The 19,224-nt window shown below is 28.8% G+C and overlaps 1 protein-coding gene across 7 annotated transcripts in view; it reads left to right on the top strand.

Moving 5' to 3' along the window:
• LOC107444606 (uncharacterized) overlaps window positions 1-19,224 on the top strand; it is a 71,137-nt gene that overhangs the window by 6,053 nt on the left and 45,860 nt on the right. For all 7 annotated transcript variants that reach the window (XM_087168944.1, XM_087168948.1, XM_087168943.1 and 4 more), the window contains exons 2-11: window positions 1,733-1,917; window positions 3,434-3,687; window positions 4,699-4,755; window positions 4,841-4,951; window positions 5,023-5,141; window positions 5,956-6,014; window positions 6,112-6,164; window positions 15,103-15,230; window positions 17,413-17,554; window positions 18,766-18,827. In XM_087168944.1, coding sequence (XP_087025070.1) covers window positions 1,733-1,917; window positions 3,434-3,687; window positions 4,699-4,755; window positions 4,841-4,951; window positions 5,023-5,141; window positions 5,956-6,014; window positions 6,112-6,164; window positions 15,103-15,230; window positions 17,413-17,554; window positions 18,766-18,827 — 1,170 coding nt within the window. The remainder of the gene's footprint in view (window positions 1-1,732; window positions 1,918-3,433; window positions 3,688-4,698; window positions 4,756-4,840; window positions 4,952-5,022; window positions 5,142-5,955; window positions 6,015-6,111; window positions 6,165-15,102; window positions 15,231-17,412; window positions 17,555-18,765; window positions 18,828-19,224) is intronic.

The following is a 19,224-nucleotide window of genomic DNA, read 5'->3' as shown; positions in this document are numbered from 1 at the left end:
ACCATTGCAATAACTAGTGGAAAAAAATAAAATAGTTTTGAAAGTATAGCTAAAAGAAATCGTTTTAGTTTTTGCTTATTTTTAAATCGTTTTTGGAATTATTTTATTAATTGCAGGAGTGTTGAGCATGCATGCTTGAAACGAATTTTTTTATCTAATAAAAATTTCATGTTATTATTTTTTTACCATTATAGAAATATTTTAAAAATAAGGAATGAAGTTGTCATGGATTTAGTTATTCCTTATACAGTAAATAAAAGAGACGTTAAGTTTGGAAGTCGGTTTAAAGTTAATTGATTGAGTTTTTTTAATTATTGAATAATTTAATTATTGTCTTCATGAGTGGCAATTTTATTTATAATTTTGACTGTCATTTTTACCTAAAAGGTAAGTGTAGATAAAACCATTGCAATAACTAGTAGAAAGAAATAAAATATTTTAAAAAGTATAGAAAGAAATCGTTTTAGTTTTCACTTATTTTGAAATCGCTTTTGGAATTATTTTGTTCATTTCAGGAATGTTGAGCATTATCAACCGACTCAGTCTACGAATAAATTGGTTGAATTCTTTCTGTCTTAAATAATTAATAAAAAAATTTTTATTTTTATTAAATTTTTATCCATTATGTGTTTAATTTTTTTTCTTCACTTTTTGTCGCTCTGAAAACAGTAATAAAAAGAAATATCAAATATTTCGTTTGTGTTGTTTTCAAAAAAATTTATTAATTAAATTTTATTAAAAAATTGCACATCTCGAATAGAATTTTTAATAAATAAATAAAACAACTTGTCCAATTTGATTTTAATATATAATTGAAAGTTATCATATCCTACTTTACCAATTATTAAATAATTGGAGAAAAAAATTAACATGAGTTAAAAAAAAAATATTAGTAATCATATTTCATTTTATTAATACAATGATGTTTTTGAGAGCTGAGCTGCTTTCTAGTAGAATTTCCAGAAACTTGAAAAGAACCATCTGGAAACAATATTTCAAAACTCTAATTTTCGAAGAAAAAAATAGGGTTATCACTATTTTGCCCAGCCATTCAATTAGTAATTGTTCAATCTAATTTTTTAAGGGGGACGAAATGGCAACGGAAGATTTCAACCCAATTTCAGTGTTAACCCTTCATTTCTACTTATTCACATTTTTTTAATGCATTTTAAAATGCCACCATGACCACTCAAACAGTCTCTAGAATCCTTATAAAAAAACAGTAATGAAATAAGTACATTTAAATGTAACAAATTAATAATAAGAATAGGAAAAAATCTTCTTCGCATCTAACTTTCTAATCTAGGACTAAACATCTAGAACTTTCAATATATAGTTATATAACGAATATATTATAGTTATATAACGAATATATATTCAAATATAACGAATAATTACTAAGGAAGGCAAGATGGACAATCAATTTGATCGTTTGATGAAGTTTGAAGTTATTTCTAATAATTGATTTTTAAATCTTTTATTCTTTCCGTGTTTTTTCCCAGTACCCAGACAGATTTAGATGTTTACAGCCTTGCCTTCCACTGTAGTGATTTTTCAGATGAGGAAGCTCTTTTTGTTTTCGTTTCTTCTCTTTAATATTAAATTGACTAAATAGTATTAAAATTTTTTTTACTTAATTTTTAACAAGGATTCTAATTATGTACGTTAAGGGTAGTCATTGCGCAACACCTGTATATATTTGCGAGTATTTTTCAATATATGTTTTGTTTAGATGTCGTATATTGGATCAAGTTCATTGTATCCTACCTTTGCATTCGTATTACCAGATGGGTAGTAAAAGGAAGATTCGATCTATATGACCTAAGAGCTGAACATGATCCCGTAAAGATAAATTTTATTTCACATCCCCAAGAGGTAATCTTAGAATCACCTTTAGAAGAATCTCAGTTGAGCACAGTAAGTTCTTGCATTAATTATTAAATCAGTTATGACTGCCATTCTTGTTAATAATAAATTAATATAAAGAGATTTTTATATTTTCCTTCACTGCTTCTTCCTTTTTTGCACCCATTTTAATAATATGAATATATTCATTTTGTTTGAAATAATGTTGTTACTTTTTGACTAGAATGAATTTGTAGTTGTTGTTGTCGTCAGCCATTATGGCAGAGTGGTTGCGATTGTTTTTGTTTTCCAGTGGCACCATCTATGGCCAAGGATTTGACTTCTGCCACATCCATACGTCACACCCGTTTATAACCCGGACCCCATTCATACATCCATTCATTTATCCACAGATCATAATTTTGACCTGAACCAGAGAATGATCGATCTCCAATTCAGTACCCCCAGAGGTATTTATTCCTTTTTTTTAAAAAAATGGGAACATGAAGGACTTTGTGACCCAGCAGATTTAATGTGCCCCAGTCACCGTTTACTACTTTTTTGTCTTTGACCGGCTGGATTCGAACTCCCGTTCTGACAAAAGTGAGTCCAGCTTCCTACCAACCTGGCCATCCCAGCCACCAGAATGAATTTAATTAGTTTAAATGCAAACCTATACTTTTTTCATAAAAGTACATTTAACATCGAGAGCATTTTACCCCCTTAATAAAATATAGTATTAACTAATAAAAGCTCATTAATAGTGAAGATTTAGTATCCATGTTCTGATTTCAGACATATTTTTTTTACTTACTAAAATGTGTAAGACGATTTATAAAAGCAAATAAAATATCTAAAATGAATAATGTGACTATTGTTTTCGTCAAATAATTTTAATTTCGGACATAGAGAAGCCACCTAACCTCAGTGACGCGTCACATTTTTAAAAATTTTGAAGAGAACGGAAAATTTCACACATAAGGTTATTTTTAAGCAAACGGTAGTCAAAAGTTTATCAATCGTTGTGATTCAGTATGCATGTTCTAATTTGAGATATCTATTTTTATGCTTTTGCCGAGCGGATTGTGTACTGGCCCGGGAGCCATCAGAAAGGTCCAGGGTTCGAATCCTGGACGGATGGATCCTGGACAGGCATGGATGTTCTTTCATCCTCTGTATTACCTGTCCTTACTGTGGGAGCAACGTTGGCCCACCTAATATGATGCTCCTAAAAAGAGTGGTCAACAAATCTGCCCTACTGATACTTAAATGACGAGTGTCAATCGGGTAGGCATTGGAAAAAAATATTCTTTACGATGTAAAATTGATTGATGAGGTCGAATGCGAATATAGATATAAAAATAATTAATGTGCTTAATGTTATTAATATATTGCCAAATAATTTTAACATCAGTTACGAAGAGCTAATGAACAACCACACTTTTGATAAAACCTTTAAAAAAAACAGAGAAGTTAAAGAAATTACAAAAAAGAATCGCAAAGGTGTGATTTGATTTGTCATTATACCTACTTAGGAATAAATAGGAATATTACCTGTTGTTTAACTTGGCTTAAAATTGCATTTTAGGCAGCTGATGAAGTGTTCTTTTATGGCGTTAACTCAAAATCTGAGCATCTGGTAGCAAGAATTGGAAGGGGTCTTAATCACAAAGCAGATGCATGGATACATCTCAAACTCAAAAATGGAAAAACCTATGAATTCCATAGCACTGAAGGTACACAACAGTGTTATGACAGAAAAGTTTTCAGTTGTGATGGATTTCAAATGCATTATCTGACACCCATGAGAATCTGGAGGATTTTCTATAATGGCTGGATAAAGTATACTTTTTTTATGTTATTTAAATTTCATTTAATGTTTCTCGCTTGCGTTAAAATGATTTGTAAAGCTGATTTAATAAAGAGGTTCTAAACATAATTTTAGAGAATTCAAGTAAGATTTGATTTAGCCTTCTTTTCTTATCCGCATATTTTCCAGTTACTACCAAAATTTCATTGATGATGATGATTTTTATCCTTCTGAACTGAATTAGATCATATTCATGAATTCCTTAACCTTAAATACCTCCAAAATATATATCCCTATAAAACATGGATCTCTTTAAAGGTTCCCTCGCTCACTAAGTTAATGCAGTTAATTATATTTAACGAAGTTGCTTTTGCTTTATTACGTTTGGTGCCGATTGTAAATGTTTCCTTAACACCGCGGGAAACTCTGAGGGTTTTTAAATGTCCAGTAGAGAGTCAAGTCAAGTAGTTTGACCTCACTTGTTACCTTTAAAATTAATTGAAGCACGAGGACTTTCCCTAAGATGCCAAACTTGCAGTGGCAGTTGTTTCAAAAAGGTGTTTATTTTATTTTATAACCGGTGTTGAACAGCTGACCCAATTCTGAGTTAATGACCATCAAAGTTATCTTCGTAATTTTGAAACCAATCCAGAAGACAAGGGAACTCTTCGGTCAAGTATTGGGACAAACTAGCCTTCGTAGAGCACTTTTTGATGGAATTAACCATCATTTGCGATTCATGCACTCAAAAAAGAGGATTTTTCAAGGTTATTCGTAAACTTATTTGCTGTTAAATGCACTCTGAACCTTCTTCCATTTCAAAAACGAAGTAGACATTTAACAGTTTCAATCCACTAGAATTTGCGAAATTTAAAGAATTCGCCAAAAATGAATAATAAATTATGTTGTTTAGTTAAAAAAGACTAAAATAAGATCTCTCACAAGCAAATCTCATATTTTTTCACAAATTTTACACTGTAGTCTTCTGTTAAACTATTTAATTACAACAGAAGCCATATTTAAGTATTGATTTTGTTTTAAAGGGAGAAAAATGAAGAAGATTCTACAGTGAAAATGGTGTACGTGAAATTCGCTCTGCTGTAAGTATATCCAATGGAATGTAAAAACGTTTGTAGTTCTTATGTTTGTTTCATCAGTGGAATATTTTTATATCTTTAATTTCAGATGGAGGACGTCGTCTGTGGTATTTGATTTCTTGTCTGATGCTGAAGCCGGGGCATTAGCAAATAGTTTGGCTAATACAAAATGGAACAACTTCTTACCTCCACTCGAAAAGTATTTAACATTACTCTTATTTCTGATTTCCTACATGTTCTGAAAATAATTTTCTTTTTATTACTTTTTAGACTTTGTAATGCACTGAACTTATACGCCCAATGTGGAATAATTACGGGCACAATCAATGTAGAAGGAGAAGAAAACGAAAAAAATATTTACTTATTTGGTGAAAAAATTCGATACATGGGTGAGATTCTTATTGTTTTTTTTAAATATTTAAGTTATAAAACACGCATAAAACACAGTAACAAATCATATAAAAACGTACATGGTTCAATAAAAACTAACTAAATTACACCAAAAAATTAAAGCATGCTTTATCAGCTCTATCATTCATAATCCCTAATAAGAATATATGAATTTTGTGAAATATTTCGAATGTATTTGAAAAACGTTATTTTATAAACGGGATCTCTTTTTCTTAAACCAACACACTCTAAGTATTAAAACTAAATTATAATTTTTGACGATTCAGATACTCTTGAGCAGTATTTAGTTACTTTTGACAGTCATTCTATCTTAGACTAGCGGGATTTTCAGTAAACACGAACTCACAAAAATTTGACGAAACTGCTTCCTCACTCTTGTGTTACCTCAGTTTATTCTGAGAATTCTTAATTATAAGTTTAAGAAACCGTTTATTCTATATAACGAATTTGTGTCAAAACAAGTGGTCATACTTTTTAAACATGCTTTACAGATTCGATCATTCTCTTTTACCTCTTTTTATTTGTATTTCCTATTAATAGTGAGAAGTGAACTTGCATTAAGCGTAATGTTTTTGACGAAATCCGTAACATTAAAAAAAAAGTAAATTGATTTCCGTAATGTGACGAAATGCTCGCTCTGAATATTTGTCAGGAAACGGTTTCATCTCAAGCGAAAACATTTGCTTGATATGTGAGATTTCATTTCGTTTAGTGCATGAGAACGGGATTTAATCCCTATTATATGAATAATGTTATTAAAAATAAATAAAAATAAATAAAATTTCATTATAGGTGGCTATTCAATTATGAAAGAAACGAGTTTCATGCATGCATTTGGGCAGATATTTAAGGTATATATATATATATAAATTTTTAAAGAATTCTTTTCATTCTTTCTTAATATTTGCAATGTATTGTTTACATTAATATTTAAACATTTCTGACTAGGATGGAAGCTTTGTACACTTGACTCAAGTATCAATAGATGGCATCGTTGAAAAGTACGTGTTTTTAATCTCTCTTTGCATATATATATATATATATATATATATATATATATATATATATATATATATATATATATATATATATATATATATATATATATATATATATATATATATATATATATATATATATATATATATATGTAGGTATGTGTATATATATACACTATCTGGAAGAAAGTGACGGGACAACTGTAAAGTTTGGTGGAGGAGGATTGATGGTATGGGCCTGTTTCTCCTGGTATGGGGCTGACCCACTGGTAAAGGTTGATGGTATGATGAATGCCGATGGATACTGTGATATTCTCGACAATCATATCCTTCCTACCTTGTGGGCAACGTACGGCATGGATGATTGCTTGTATCAAGACGACGACGCAAGATCCCATGTTGCATGGAGGACTCTTGATTGGTATGTGAACAACAACGTTAAACGCATGGAGTGGCCAGTGCAGAGCCCTGATCTTAACCCAATTGAACATCTCTGGGACGAAATGGACCGTCGGTTGAGGGCCTGCACCCCACTCCCCAAAAGCAAACATGAACTATGGAACTTCCTGTTAAACACTTCGAAGGAAAATCCGCTTGCCACTATGGCTAATTTAGTGGAAAGCATGCACAGAATGGTTGCAGCTGTGATCGCAGCCAAAAGGGGCTCAACCTCCTTTTAATTTTAATAAATATGGGTAAATGTCGTTGCAGTGTCGTGTCCCGTCACTTTCTTCCAGATAGTGCATATATATATATATGTACATATATATTTATATATATATATATGTATGTATATATATATGTACATATATATATATATATATATATATATATATATATATATATATATATATATATATATATATATATATATATATATATATATATATATATATATATATATATATATATATATATATATATATATATATATATATATATATATATATATATATATATATATATATATATATATATATATATATATATATATATATATATATATATATATATATATATATATATATATATATATATATATATATATATATATATATATATATATATATATATATATATATATATATATATATATATATATATATATATATATATATATATATATATATATATATATATATATATATATATATATATATATATATATATATATATATATATATATATATATATATATATATATATATATATATATATATATATATTTGCATCGAATTGCCTTTAAAAAAAAATGCGTCTCTCTAACATTAAACTGACGGTAATAGTTTGTAAATATTGATTTACGCTCCATAAAGTATTTACTATCATTTTTCTGAAAAGTAATTTTTATATTTTTATGCTCAACATTGACGAAAACGTTTCAATTAAAAAGGAAAAACTTATATTCCTAATTATGGGTATTATAATTTTTTTTTCATTGAACAAGACTGTTTATCTACATAATAGAAGCGGAAACTAACATGAAAAATATAAAAAGAAAATAGCAATGTTTTCTTATGGAATATTAGTTATCAATATTTACAGACATATTTAAACTAATGAGGGAGAAAATTGGAAAATAAAATTATATCTTATAGAATGAATTCCAGACTTTTCTGTGCAAATGACAGTTTACCTGTTTTTCATTGTACGTCAGTAATTTATAATAACCTGAGAAGCGTGAAAATAAAATTTCTATAAGGATAGTCTTTACGCTAATATTTCAGAAATAGTTCAGAATTTACTTAAACTATATTATGCAACGAAACTGTTTCTCAACATTTTTCTTTTACAACAACAAAAAGTTAGGTCGACTTAAAGATGTAAAATCGAAATGGAAATGGACTTTTTAATCCTCAATATTAACAAAATTATTTGAATGCAATGGTCTAATTATTTGATGCAGCGGGACTATTAACTAACATTTGTTTGAATAAAAAAAAGCTTAAACCAATGAGAACAAACTAGATAAAAAATATCTAGAGCATTAAACCTTAATACTAATATTGATATTTGAACTAAGAAGAAGGGAAATAAAATTTCGTACGTTTCAACGTTCATTACTAACTCAATACTTACTTACTAACTTTCTTCACATGACTGTGTAGAAAAAAAAGAAATAGCAACAGTATCATTCATTACAAACTTGCTTCTGTAGCATCACTATGTAGAGACGAATAGAAATGCAGAAGTATCGAGAGAATCAGTTCGCAGAATTAAATAAAGTACTTCAACAAAGATGAATTAAAACATTTGCTTTTTTAATTGCATTTATTGCAAACTTGCTTACATAACAGGACTGTGTAGAAAAAAAACATGCAATTCAGCAGTATCACAAGCATCTGCTCTCATCCCAAACATTAATATTCGGTATGAGAAGAGAAAAATGAAATTTCTGAACGTATTTATATGCGTTGCAAATCTGCTTCGGAAATATGAATATATAGATATATAGAAGTATAGGAGTATCAAGGGAATGAGTTATTAGCATTACCATAAATATTTGAAATAAGAAGAATGAAAATGAAATTTCTGTGCGCGCTTACATTTATGACAAACTTGTTTATGTTGCATGACTGTGCAGAAACAAAATAGGAGTATCAAGGGAATCAATTTCCCATGTTGACATAAGCGGTTAAACTGGAAAACTAAAAACGAAATTTTTATGCCAATTTATAGTTATTAAACAGTTGCTTGTCCTACATCATAGTGCAGAATAAAAATTGCTATATAAGAATCTTGCGCATTAGTTCACAGCATTAACAAAAACATTTAAACTAAGGAGATTAAAAATGAAACTTCTTTTCTTATTTAAATCCATTACAAACTTGCTTATGAAACATGACGGCTTTCCAACATTTCTTTACATAATAGGAATTAAGACAAACGAGAGAAGTGTAAGAACAAAATGGCAAAATTTGCTCTATAGAATATCGGTATTTTTAATTCCTTTCGCACAGATTTACATCATTCATTTGCTGATCTATTATATACAGCACTATTGTAAAGATTTTGAATGCAAAAAATTAATTTTTGGCAATCTATTATTGAGAGTGTTTGTTTTAGCCGATTGGATCACATTAAAATTAAAACAAAAAGAAATTACCCGTTTTTTACAAACCTTTAAAGCTTTAGAGAGATCTAATAAATCCATTGAAAAGATATATAATTTAATTAAAAATTGTATGACCATTGCGCTATTACTTATATATGGTATTATATTTATATTTATTATCAATCTTTTCCTTAGCGATGAAGAAAGTAGTAGTAATTGGTTTTGGTTTGTATCTCATTACATTGATGTTATATTAGATCAACGGATTAAAGCAATCATTGCGATTTTTTATTATGTTTTGTCTAGATTAATAAATACAGTGATACCATCTTTATTAAGTATAGTTTATATTGGGTGGTGTGGTGCATTAAACAGAGCAGTTAAAGACTGCGGTAAAACTCTAAACGGAAAAGCAAATGTGGAAATATTTATTCATAAATATTCTGCTGTTTATAAATTAGTTGGCAAAATGGAGAAAACCTTCTCTTTGCACGTTTTTTGTTTAATTGGAGCAAATTTTTTAGTTATCTTCAGGTTCTTTGCTGCATTCCTCGGTTATTATTTGCACGAGGAAGGAATTTCGGAAATAGAAAATTTCTATTCGCCGTTTCTTCATGCACTTTTATTTTTTGTGACAATTTACTATGCGGCTGGAGTTGAAGAACAAGACCGCATAGTAAGACAAAAGGCTGAAAATGTAGCGTTTCACCTGATTACTTCAAAGAAGGCTTATAAGAATGGAGACTTATTATCGAAATTTTTAAGCTCGAAGCAAAATATTATTATGTCTGCTTGGGGTGCTTTCACTTTCAGTAAAAGTTTACTTCTCACTTCAGTCGGTGTCATTATATCATACAACTTACTCATTTTGCAGATGAGACTAATAAATTGAATAGGAAGCGTTAAAAAGTAACCAAATGAATATTCGCTTTCTCCTTGATGTTATATTGGACACCATTATTAATAAATAATATTAAGCGGTGTTATTATGGGATATAACTTACTTATTTTGAAAGCGAGACGTATTAAACTGATAAACGAATAAGAAACGTTCAAAAGCAACAAAAAGAATATTTGCTTTCTTCTTGATATTGTATTGGAGACCATTATTAATAAAAAGCATTAATCGAGGTCATTTTATCAGATAACTTATTCATTTTCCAACTAATAAATGTTAAAAAGTAACAGAAAGAATATTCGCTTTCTTCTTGATGTTGAATTGGAAACCAGTATTAATAAATAATATGCGATCGTACATTTAGATACAATAAAAATGTACTTTTTGCTTCAGTTGTTGTCTTTATATCATGTAACTCAAGTGAGGCCATTAAACTGATGACTACGAAACATAACCAAGTGTTCAAAATAATGTTTGATTTCTATTTAATATTGAATTGGAGACAATTGTTTAGAAAAAATTCACCAAAATTTATGCAAAAATTTTAACTACTGAAAAATCAACTTTTAACTTCTATCAGTGTCAACTAATTCATTTTGCATGGAATGTCTTACATAAAACAACAAACATAAAAAATGAAATGATAAATGAAAAAAAAAGATCATTTGAAAAATATTTAAAAAAAACTTGACATAAATGATCCTAAGAAACTGAAGAGAAAAGATAAAATAAAAGATAAACTTGTTAGTGTAAAAGTTTTATTAGTTTCAAAAATTATTAATATGGAAACATTTGACGTGTTTTGAGTGCTCAAAAATAGGTGTCCATTTTCAAAACTCACCGGATGGGACGGAGGAAAAAACAGATTCGAAATAGGAAAAGCAAAGTTGCCTTCGACAACCGCGAAATAAACATTTGTTTTTAATCGATAACAAACTCAATAATAGAATTTGAAAATGTTTTATAAAATAACTATGATTGTAACTGAAAATTAATCCACTACAAATTTTAAGAAATGTTTACATATATAGTGATTTTTAAGATTGAAACTATAGCGAAAAAATTTTCTAATTGATAGCATTTTGAAACTTTTGCATGTTCAGAGACACGAGACAATGATGAATTCTCTAAAACTTTCTATAAAAACAAAATCAATACAATCGTGGTGCGAGAGCAATCAAGAAAAGTAAAACCTATGCTCATTCATCACACAATTTGATTGGAATCCTGTAAAAAGTTCTCATATTTTTTTTAAACATAAAGACTGATTATTTAGTTACTTCATTTTTTAAAAGATTTCTGTGAAAAAACGACATTTTACTACTACGGCTATGTTTTTGTTAAACAAAAACAGAAAAACAACTTATTGCATGAAAATTTAAATTTTGATCTGTATTTATATAATTAAAGTATTTAGCTACCAAAACCCTTTTCCGGAACATGTCACGGAACAAAAAATCTGATATAGTGTAATTTCTGCTGTAATATTTACGGTAAAATCTCTGAGTCACTCTAATTAAATAAATATTTCTGTAAAAACTACGGTATAATATTTTACGGTTAAAATGAATGTGGTATTTTACAGGTGATGCACCCAAAGTGTCAGTACTTTATACTATAATTTGATCCGGAATTTTTTACAGCGGGCGAATATATGTCTAACTATAAATAAAACTAGATCTATAGAGTTAGAACTTGTGAGTTGGCAGCTCTGGGTTGAAGAAACCGGTTTCAGAAAACTGTTAAATTGCTGTTGAAACTTCGAAAAACTCTTGCATATCCTTGAGAAAAGAAGCTTTTCAGATAACAGATATTTCTCCAAAAAAAAGTAAAACATTGATAAGATGGAAATATTTACAGTAATAATTTGCCGAAACATTGGAGTTCTACTACTACTTATCCATACGAATGTGAAAGACCCTTGAATTTTTCCTCTTCCATATAATTTTGCTGATTTCTTCTTTTCTTCTTTACACTTTTATCTGATGATGGCATCAGAGCAAAAGTTAAAATTCATCGAAACTCTGTGAGCCTTAATTGAGTGTTTAAAACATTTGGACACCCCTAGAGAAACTGCTACAACCGAATATATTGAAGTAAATGTGCATATGACCTGATATTACCTACCAGTGAATTAATAACATTCATCAACTGCAATAAAAAATCCTTTTTAAAATTGACAGGTTGTGCGCAAGAACAAAGTGACTGTAAAAAAAAATTAAAATAAAGTATAAAAGACAAGAGAGTTATGTATTGTATCCCACAGTATATCTTAGCGAACTGGTGTTAAATTATCTTACTCAAATCAAAAAGCATTATTGTCCACTGTCAAAAATAAATTGAAAAATATTTTAGAAAATTTGAAGTTGCATTAAGCAACTCAATTACAGTAAAGCCTCAATATAAAAGTTTCAAGACAGTTTCAAACCTAATATAAAAGCTCTTAGACGATCAGAATATTAAAGTTTATTAAAAAACTAGAAAAAGTCTATCGAAAACCTTCAGATAGATGGCTAAAAAAATATTATGATAAACTGAGAGAAATAAAATTCTGATCAATTCTGAAAATCGAAAAATTTACCGTGTTTCTGGCTTTATCAGAACACCAGGAGAACCGGTAACTTTTATCGAAGCGCTTTGGTTATGATTTCAGTAAAATTGACAGTAAAATCTGATATTTTAATACGTGATAAAGTTTAATAAATGTTGCAAAATTTCGGAATTTATCGTGATACCTTAGAGGATGGTATAAAAATTATTTATTCAGAGAAATTTACTTTTCAATTTCTATTTTTTACTAAATGTTAGAAAATAAGAACTATAATTTGGGAAAACGGAATTTCCAGTAAATTGATACCATACGAATGAAAAAAAATCACCAAATTAATGGTCTAAATACTGTATAGTTTGCTTTTTATTACCAGAATTATGGGGGTTTTTTTTATTTATAAATGCCATTACCATACTGTACGGTAATTTTACCTGATTTTTTTCGCCTTGTATAAACTGTGATTTAGTAATAAAATTTATAATCACTATAAAAATAAGGGGCAACAGTTTTAACATAAAAAAACTGAAAATTCCTTAGAAATTAAAATTTAATTTAAAATTAAAAATTCAATTATCCTGAGTGCCTATCTAGATTATTTACTTAAAAAGTTTCGTTGAGAAAATTTTATTTTTGATTTAGCAACATTTATGCTTTAATTTCAATTTGTTTTAACCCCGATGCTAAATCGATAATTTAATCATATAAATCTAAGACATATTAGCTTGACAGTTAAGTTTTTAAAAAAATTGTAGTAGTACTTCAGTTTTTAAGAAAATTCCTCCGTTACTTATATTATAACCAGTATTTAAATCTTTTCCAGATGTTTGAAAGTTGGCAGAAATAAAGAAGCAAATTTTTTTTATTATTTATTTAATTATTCTTTTTTTTTATTTCTTTCTTTCTTTTTTTCTTTCTTTTTTTTTGCTGTCTACTGAAAAGATAAAAATCTAAATTAATAAATAGCATCTTCAAATCTAATTTCAGAGAGAGCTCATAGTTCAAAGTGGTATAAATTCTTGCACGTTTTTTCTCTTTTTAATTTTCTTGAAATTTTGAAAATTCTTTAAAATTTTTCTTTTAAATTGTTCGAATTTTTTTTAGAAATAATCAACATCTGAAAAATATTTTAATGCAAATTTTCGAGCATTCATATAAAATATTAAAGGAAAATACTATTGCTAAAGATTGCATTTCAAATTAATTAAAACAGCATATGTTAACTTATGAAATGATTTTCATAAACTATTTAAAATTTATGACAGTTACCGTCGTAACGTTTTCTGCGAAAACTGTAGGAAGACAATAATTAAAAGTAGTAAAGTAGGAAACAATAATTGAAAGTAAGTTTACTTTCAATTATTGTTTCCTTTTAGGAGGGAAGAATTTTGAGTAAAGAAACAATAATTGAAAGCGTCAATAATAAGTCTTTTTTTTCTTTAAATTAAATTTTAGAGATTATCGTAAGTTTATGAGTCTATATCTTAGAGTGTGATCTTATAAAACCATGACTCCTGTTTCATACGGGAGCTAAATATGCAAGGTGTTCCGTGATGGCCACCCTTGATCTATATTTTTTAAATTCTTGTCAAAAAAGAAATATAAGACTTCATGAGTTGCAAGTTAATGTTCTAAAAAGAAGAAATACAAATGCTACCAAAAATAGCCACAATATTAGTTTTCAGCCTTTAATATGTATGCTTCTTTAATCTCATTTGAAAAATATACTCATTGTTGACTCAACACAATATACTCCAGTTGAAATCACGTCACATTCGATCGAATAGTGAATTATTTATTTTTCGTGGTTAATTAAAGTGACATAGATCGAAATTTTAAAATGTTTGTAACTACAGCTTTGTGTTCCTTTTTTCAGATGTAATATATCTGTATGACATATCTCCAAACGCTAAGTAGTATCTTAACAGAAAAAATCTTTAATAAAGCAAGAAAAAAAAGTAAACACTTTTATTACTTTTGATGTAATGATTGGATTTTCACCTATACTATGTGTCAATGTTAACAATCTGAGATTATATCCTTAAATATGCCTATTAATTAGTGCAGGCGATATTTTATGTTACGAAATAAAACATTAGAAACAGTACTTTCCATTAATAAACACACACTGTTTTCGACTAATTTGAAAACTTAACCCTCTGATATGGGAAATCGTCGCCATCTGGAAAATACGGCCCGAATAGTTTAAATAGAAGAGCGCTATTGATCTTTTTAAAAGCGATGGGAAACCTGGTTAGTATTATTTAAAATCAAATTTTTCAAGCCAAAAAATAAATATGAAAGCATGAATTTTGATAACATTGGCAACTTCGGCAAAAGCATTGAAATTAATAGCTATGAATTAAGTAATCATTATTTTATATTTCAGCTGTTCTTTCAGGTAACTTTTATAAAGATTTGTTTTTAAATTACTTTTCAGCTTGCAATTTGGTTTCGTTGCTGAACCACTTGGTACTATCACAGCCATTACGGACAAAACTTTAAATTTTAAAACTTTGGTTGGAAATGAGGAAGAGGAAAATGAAGAGATGAACTTTAACTGCAAAGGTAATGTCAATACATGGTTTCTCGTAAGAGATCGAAAAATGAAAATAAAGGCTCGGTGTGAACCGACACTCACGCGGACGCTTTGGTGAATGTCCAGAATATTTGTTTTTGTATCATTTTTAGTGTATATCAAGCCACGGCCCTTAATCTAAAAAAATCAGCGTAGAGAATAGAGCAAGTGCATAACGGGTAATGGTCCTTAATCTTTAAATCAAAAAATTTATTTCTCAGGTTTTGCATCCAAGAAAATATTTATTCAAATACAAAAATAATCGTGCATGTTGCTCTCTTCTTTTATTTTATGAATATAATTTAGTATGTGCGTATCAGAAATTCTCCAATTTAGCTTTTTGAAACCACTCATTTTGGACGAAATTATTTATATTTGTAAATTTTAAAGTGCATAAAAGAGGGAATGAATATCATGTCTTATCTAAATTCCTTGAATTGAATATCGAATGAGCGGAAAAGAAAAAAAAATTAATTTCAGATGCTTGAGAATTTTTTAATTGCTACTATAATTCCTAATAAGTCGAAAAAATGTTAATTTATCACAGAAGTAAATTTGAATGTAAAAAAAATCTTGTCACTAAGTTTTAGATTAAGAGAAGATTCAAAATGATATGTAACAAGCATTATTCGTAATGCTTGTTTTTTTTTTTAATATTGAAAAAACTTTTATAAAAATCTGACAGCAATATTTAATGTTCCTTCAAACATAAAAGAGTCCTAAATAAAATTTTGATAAAGTTGTGGCCCGCCATTTGACTGATGTTTTTAATTGCGGCCCCCGGCCTCATGTAAGTTGGAAACCCCTGGTATAGAATAATGTGCAACTGTATACCAGGTGATGGCCCTTAATCTCAAAAAGAATTATCAATATACCGAATACTGAGTAAATGCTTACTAGACAATGACCCTAATCTAAAAAAATTTTTGTGGAGAATACTGAGCAAGTGTATACCGGGCAATGGTCCTTAATCTTTAAAAAACATCAGTGTGTAGAATAAGGCGCAACTGTATACCATACAATGGCCATTAATCTCAAAAAGAATTATTAATGTTGAGAATACTGAGTAAGTGTATACCAGGCAATGGTCCTTAATCTAAAAAAAAATATCATTGTGAAGAATACTGAGCAAGTGTATATCGGGCAATTACCCTTAATCTTCAAAAGGCATCATTGTAGAGAATAATGTGCAACTGTATACCAAGCAATGGCCTTTAATCTTAAGACATCAGTGCGTAGAATAATGCGCAACTGTATACCAGACAATGGCCATTAATCTCAAAAAGAATTATTAATGTCGAGAATACTGAGTAAGTGTATACCAGGCAATGGCCCTTAATCTAAAATAATATCAGTGTTTAGAATACTGAGCAAGTGTATACCGAGCAATGGCCGTTAGTCTTAAAACACATCACTGTAAGGAATACTGAGCAAGTGTATACAGGCAATCTGATTAATATGCATTTATTATAACATTTACTAATCATTGATTGTCCCTATTTTTAATGTTCAGACATATTTTCCGATCTTCCCTATACTAATGTTTTTCCTTATATAAAGTTATTAAAATCTAACAAATACAGAAATATCAAATAAACTAATATCAGATATAACAAATTTGTCTTATTTGTGTAACCAAAAGGAACTATGTAAATGACAATACACAAAGAATATTGTTCATCAATTACCACATTAATGATTTTGACATTGCAGATTTAGCTTATGTTTTAAGGGGGAAAACATTGATACGTTTTTTAACAATAAAACATTAAATTCTATTGCAGGAAAACAAAAATAAATTCAAATTTATCGCTTCAAAACTGCACACGTATATCTGCTTTAATAACTTATAGCATATTAATATCTTTCGCTATTCACGTTTAGTATAGTAAAATCATCATGTAGAGCATTAAGAAGTATAATAGTAATTGAAAATTTGCTAATTTATTTATTGAAATTTTCGTATTTTTTCTTTTATTGAAATTTCAATTTTTTTCTGTAAGGTCACTAAATAAAATAGTGTATAATAAGAAAGTGTGTTTTGTTAACAACCCCTTGTTGCTGCTATGACTTCTGGAATTACTGTTCTTAATGAGTGTTCTTAAAATAACTAAATTGTTATTTAAAACAATTCATCACAATTATTTTCAACTGCTTTGTTATTTGTTTCAGATTTAGAATACATTGTGAAAGGAAGGTTATCTGGAAAAGAGATGACTTTCGAGAAGAAAATAAATTTGGTAGGAAATTTACAACTTCAAAACTTTAGTTTCAGCTTGAATTCTATGGATGGTGCAGGATTTGTTATGAAAGGGTTTGTTACAATACGCTTTATACAATTACTCAATATACGAAACAAATATTAAAATGTAAAGATAATGCGACAATAAATAATTGGTAATAATAATGAATCTTTAAGTATAACACATGCTGTATGCCGAGAGTCTGAACCGATTTTGAAAGTGTATGAGCAGAGAATTTTTATTTTATACGACAAATCCAAATCTGAGTTTACGACTAGAAATGTTCAAATCCAGGGCATTGCGATTTTGAACCCAACCCAGAAGACAAGGAAGCTTCTGTATCAAGCATTGGGATAAACTAGCCTTCGCGGGGGACTTTTTGAAGGGATATAGTCTCATTTGCGTTACATGGAGAACAAAATCACCACCCCACAGTTAACCCACTGGCAAGGGGATGATGAGGAGTCACCTCTGGATGGTGTGATCGAGGAACAAAATTCATCTTAACCAGCCGCAGCTGCAATTCGAACTTGTGCCACCCTCTTTTGGAGGTGAATGCTCGATCCCCTAAGTAACCGCGGCTCAGTCGATTTTTTTTTTTTTTTTTTTTTTTTTTTTTGTAACCGTCGTTGAACAGCTGACGCAATTTCGAGCTTACGACTACAACCGATGAACTCCGTAGCCGTTTAATAGTCGAAAATGTTTGCAATATTTTCGAAAGGGTTTCTGTAAGTAGGGTAGTCGGCTTATAATCGGATCCGATAACTTCGCAGAATTCTAAACAAATATCGCCAATAAAAGTATTTTATCGTTGATAGAGCATTAGCTATAGATTGCTAAATATCGCGAAACGGAACTTACGAAACATGTGAAGACATAACAGTTGAAGACATAACAGTTGAAAATAAAACAACTGAAATAAACAGTTGGAAAAAAATGCATAAAAGGACTATAAAACGAAATACATCAATAATTTAAAAAAAATACGTTATACATCCTGTATAGCTTTTGCTGTGTGATAATAATAGAAATTATTTAAAAAAATACTTTATAAGAATTTAGAACAATTATAAATGCGATTTGAAATAGGAATCTATTTATTTTCAGATTGGTTAACGCAAAAGTTTTTTAAACGATTCATTTTATTTTAATTAAACGTTAACTAAGTTTATTACTATTCACAACACATTTTGGTGCCTAAGTTTTGCAACAGTCCAAACATTTATTAAATGGAATAGTTTTAGAAATATGCTGCTAAATATTTTCCAATTATATTTAACAGAAAGAAACTAAGGCCTTCGGAAGCAAGAGTATCAAATCTTAAAGTAGAAAAAACTCGTACAGGTAAAGAGAAATAATTATTTTTCAAATTATATTTTATTTAACTTCTTTTTTTTAAAAAAAATTTAATCACGTAATTATAATTCAAAAGGAATTGTACTTCCCGTATTGTAATTTATGGACGATACTTGGGAATGTTATAAAATTTACATAATGCACCATATTTCACAAATTATAACTTAATTTTAAGTAAACTGCATAAGCGTAGGTTGTGGAATGTTGTTTAAAGCCCGTAAGATGTGCAGATTTCCTTGTTTACTGTAAAGTATAAGTTTTATTACAACTTAAACCCTTTGAGGCGAAATTTTTTACTAAGCACATTTCTTATAATTTTTCTTTATTTTGTATCAATTTTGGTCAAAATAGATGAAAAATAATGTATTTAGCCTTTTAATAATTT

The sequence above is a fragment of the Parasteatoda tepidariorum genome, chromosome 8 (genome assembly GCF_982258835.1).
Source record: "Parasteatoda tepidariorum strain Cologne lab strain chromosome 8, Ptep-v5.0, whole genome shotgun sequence".
Taxonomy (NCBI): domain Eukaryota; kingdom Metazoa; phylum Arthropoda; class Arachnida; order Araneae; family Theridiidae; genus Parasteatoda; species Parasteatoda tepidariorum.
Note: the sequence above shows the minus strand (reverse complement) of the source record. Positions and strands in the feature narration are given on the sequence as shown.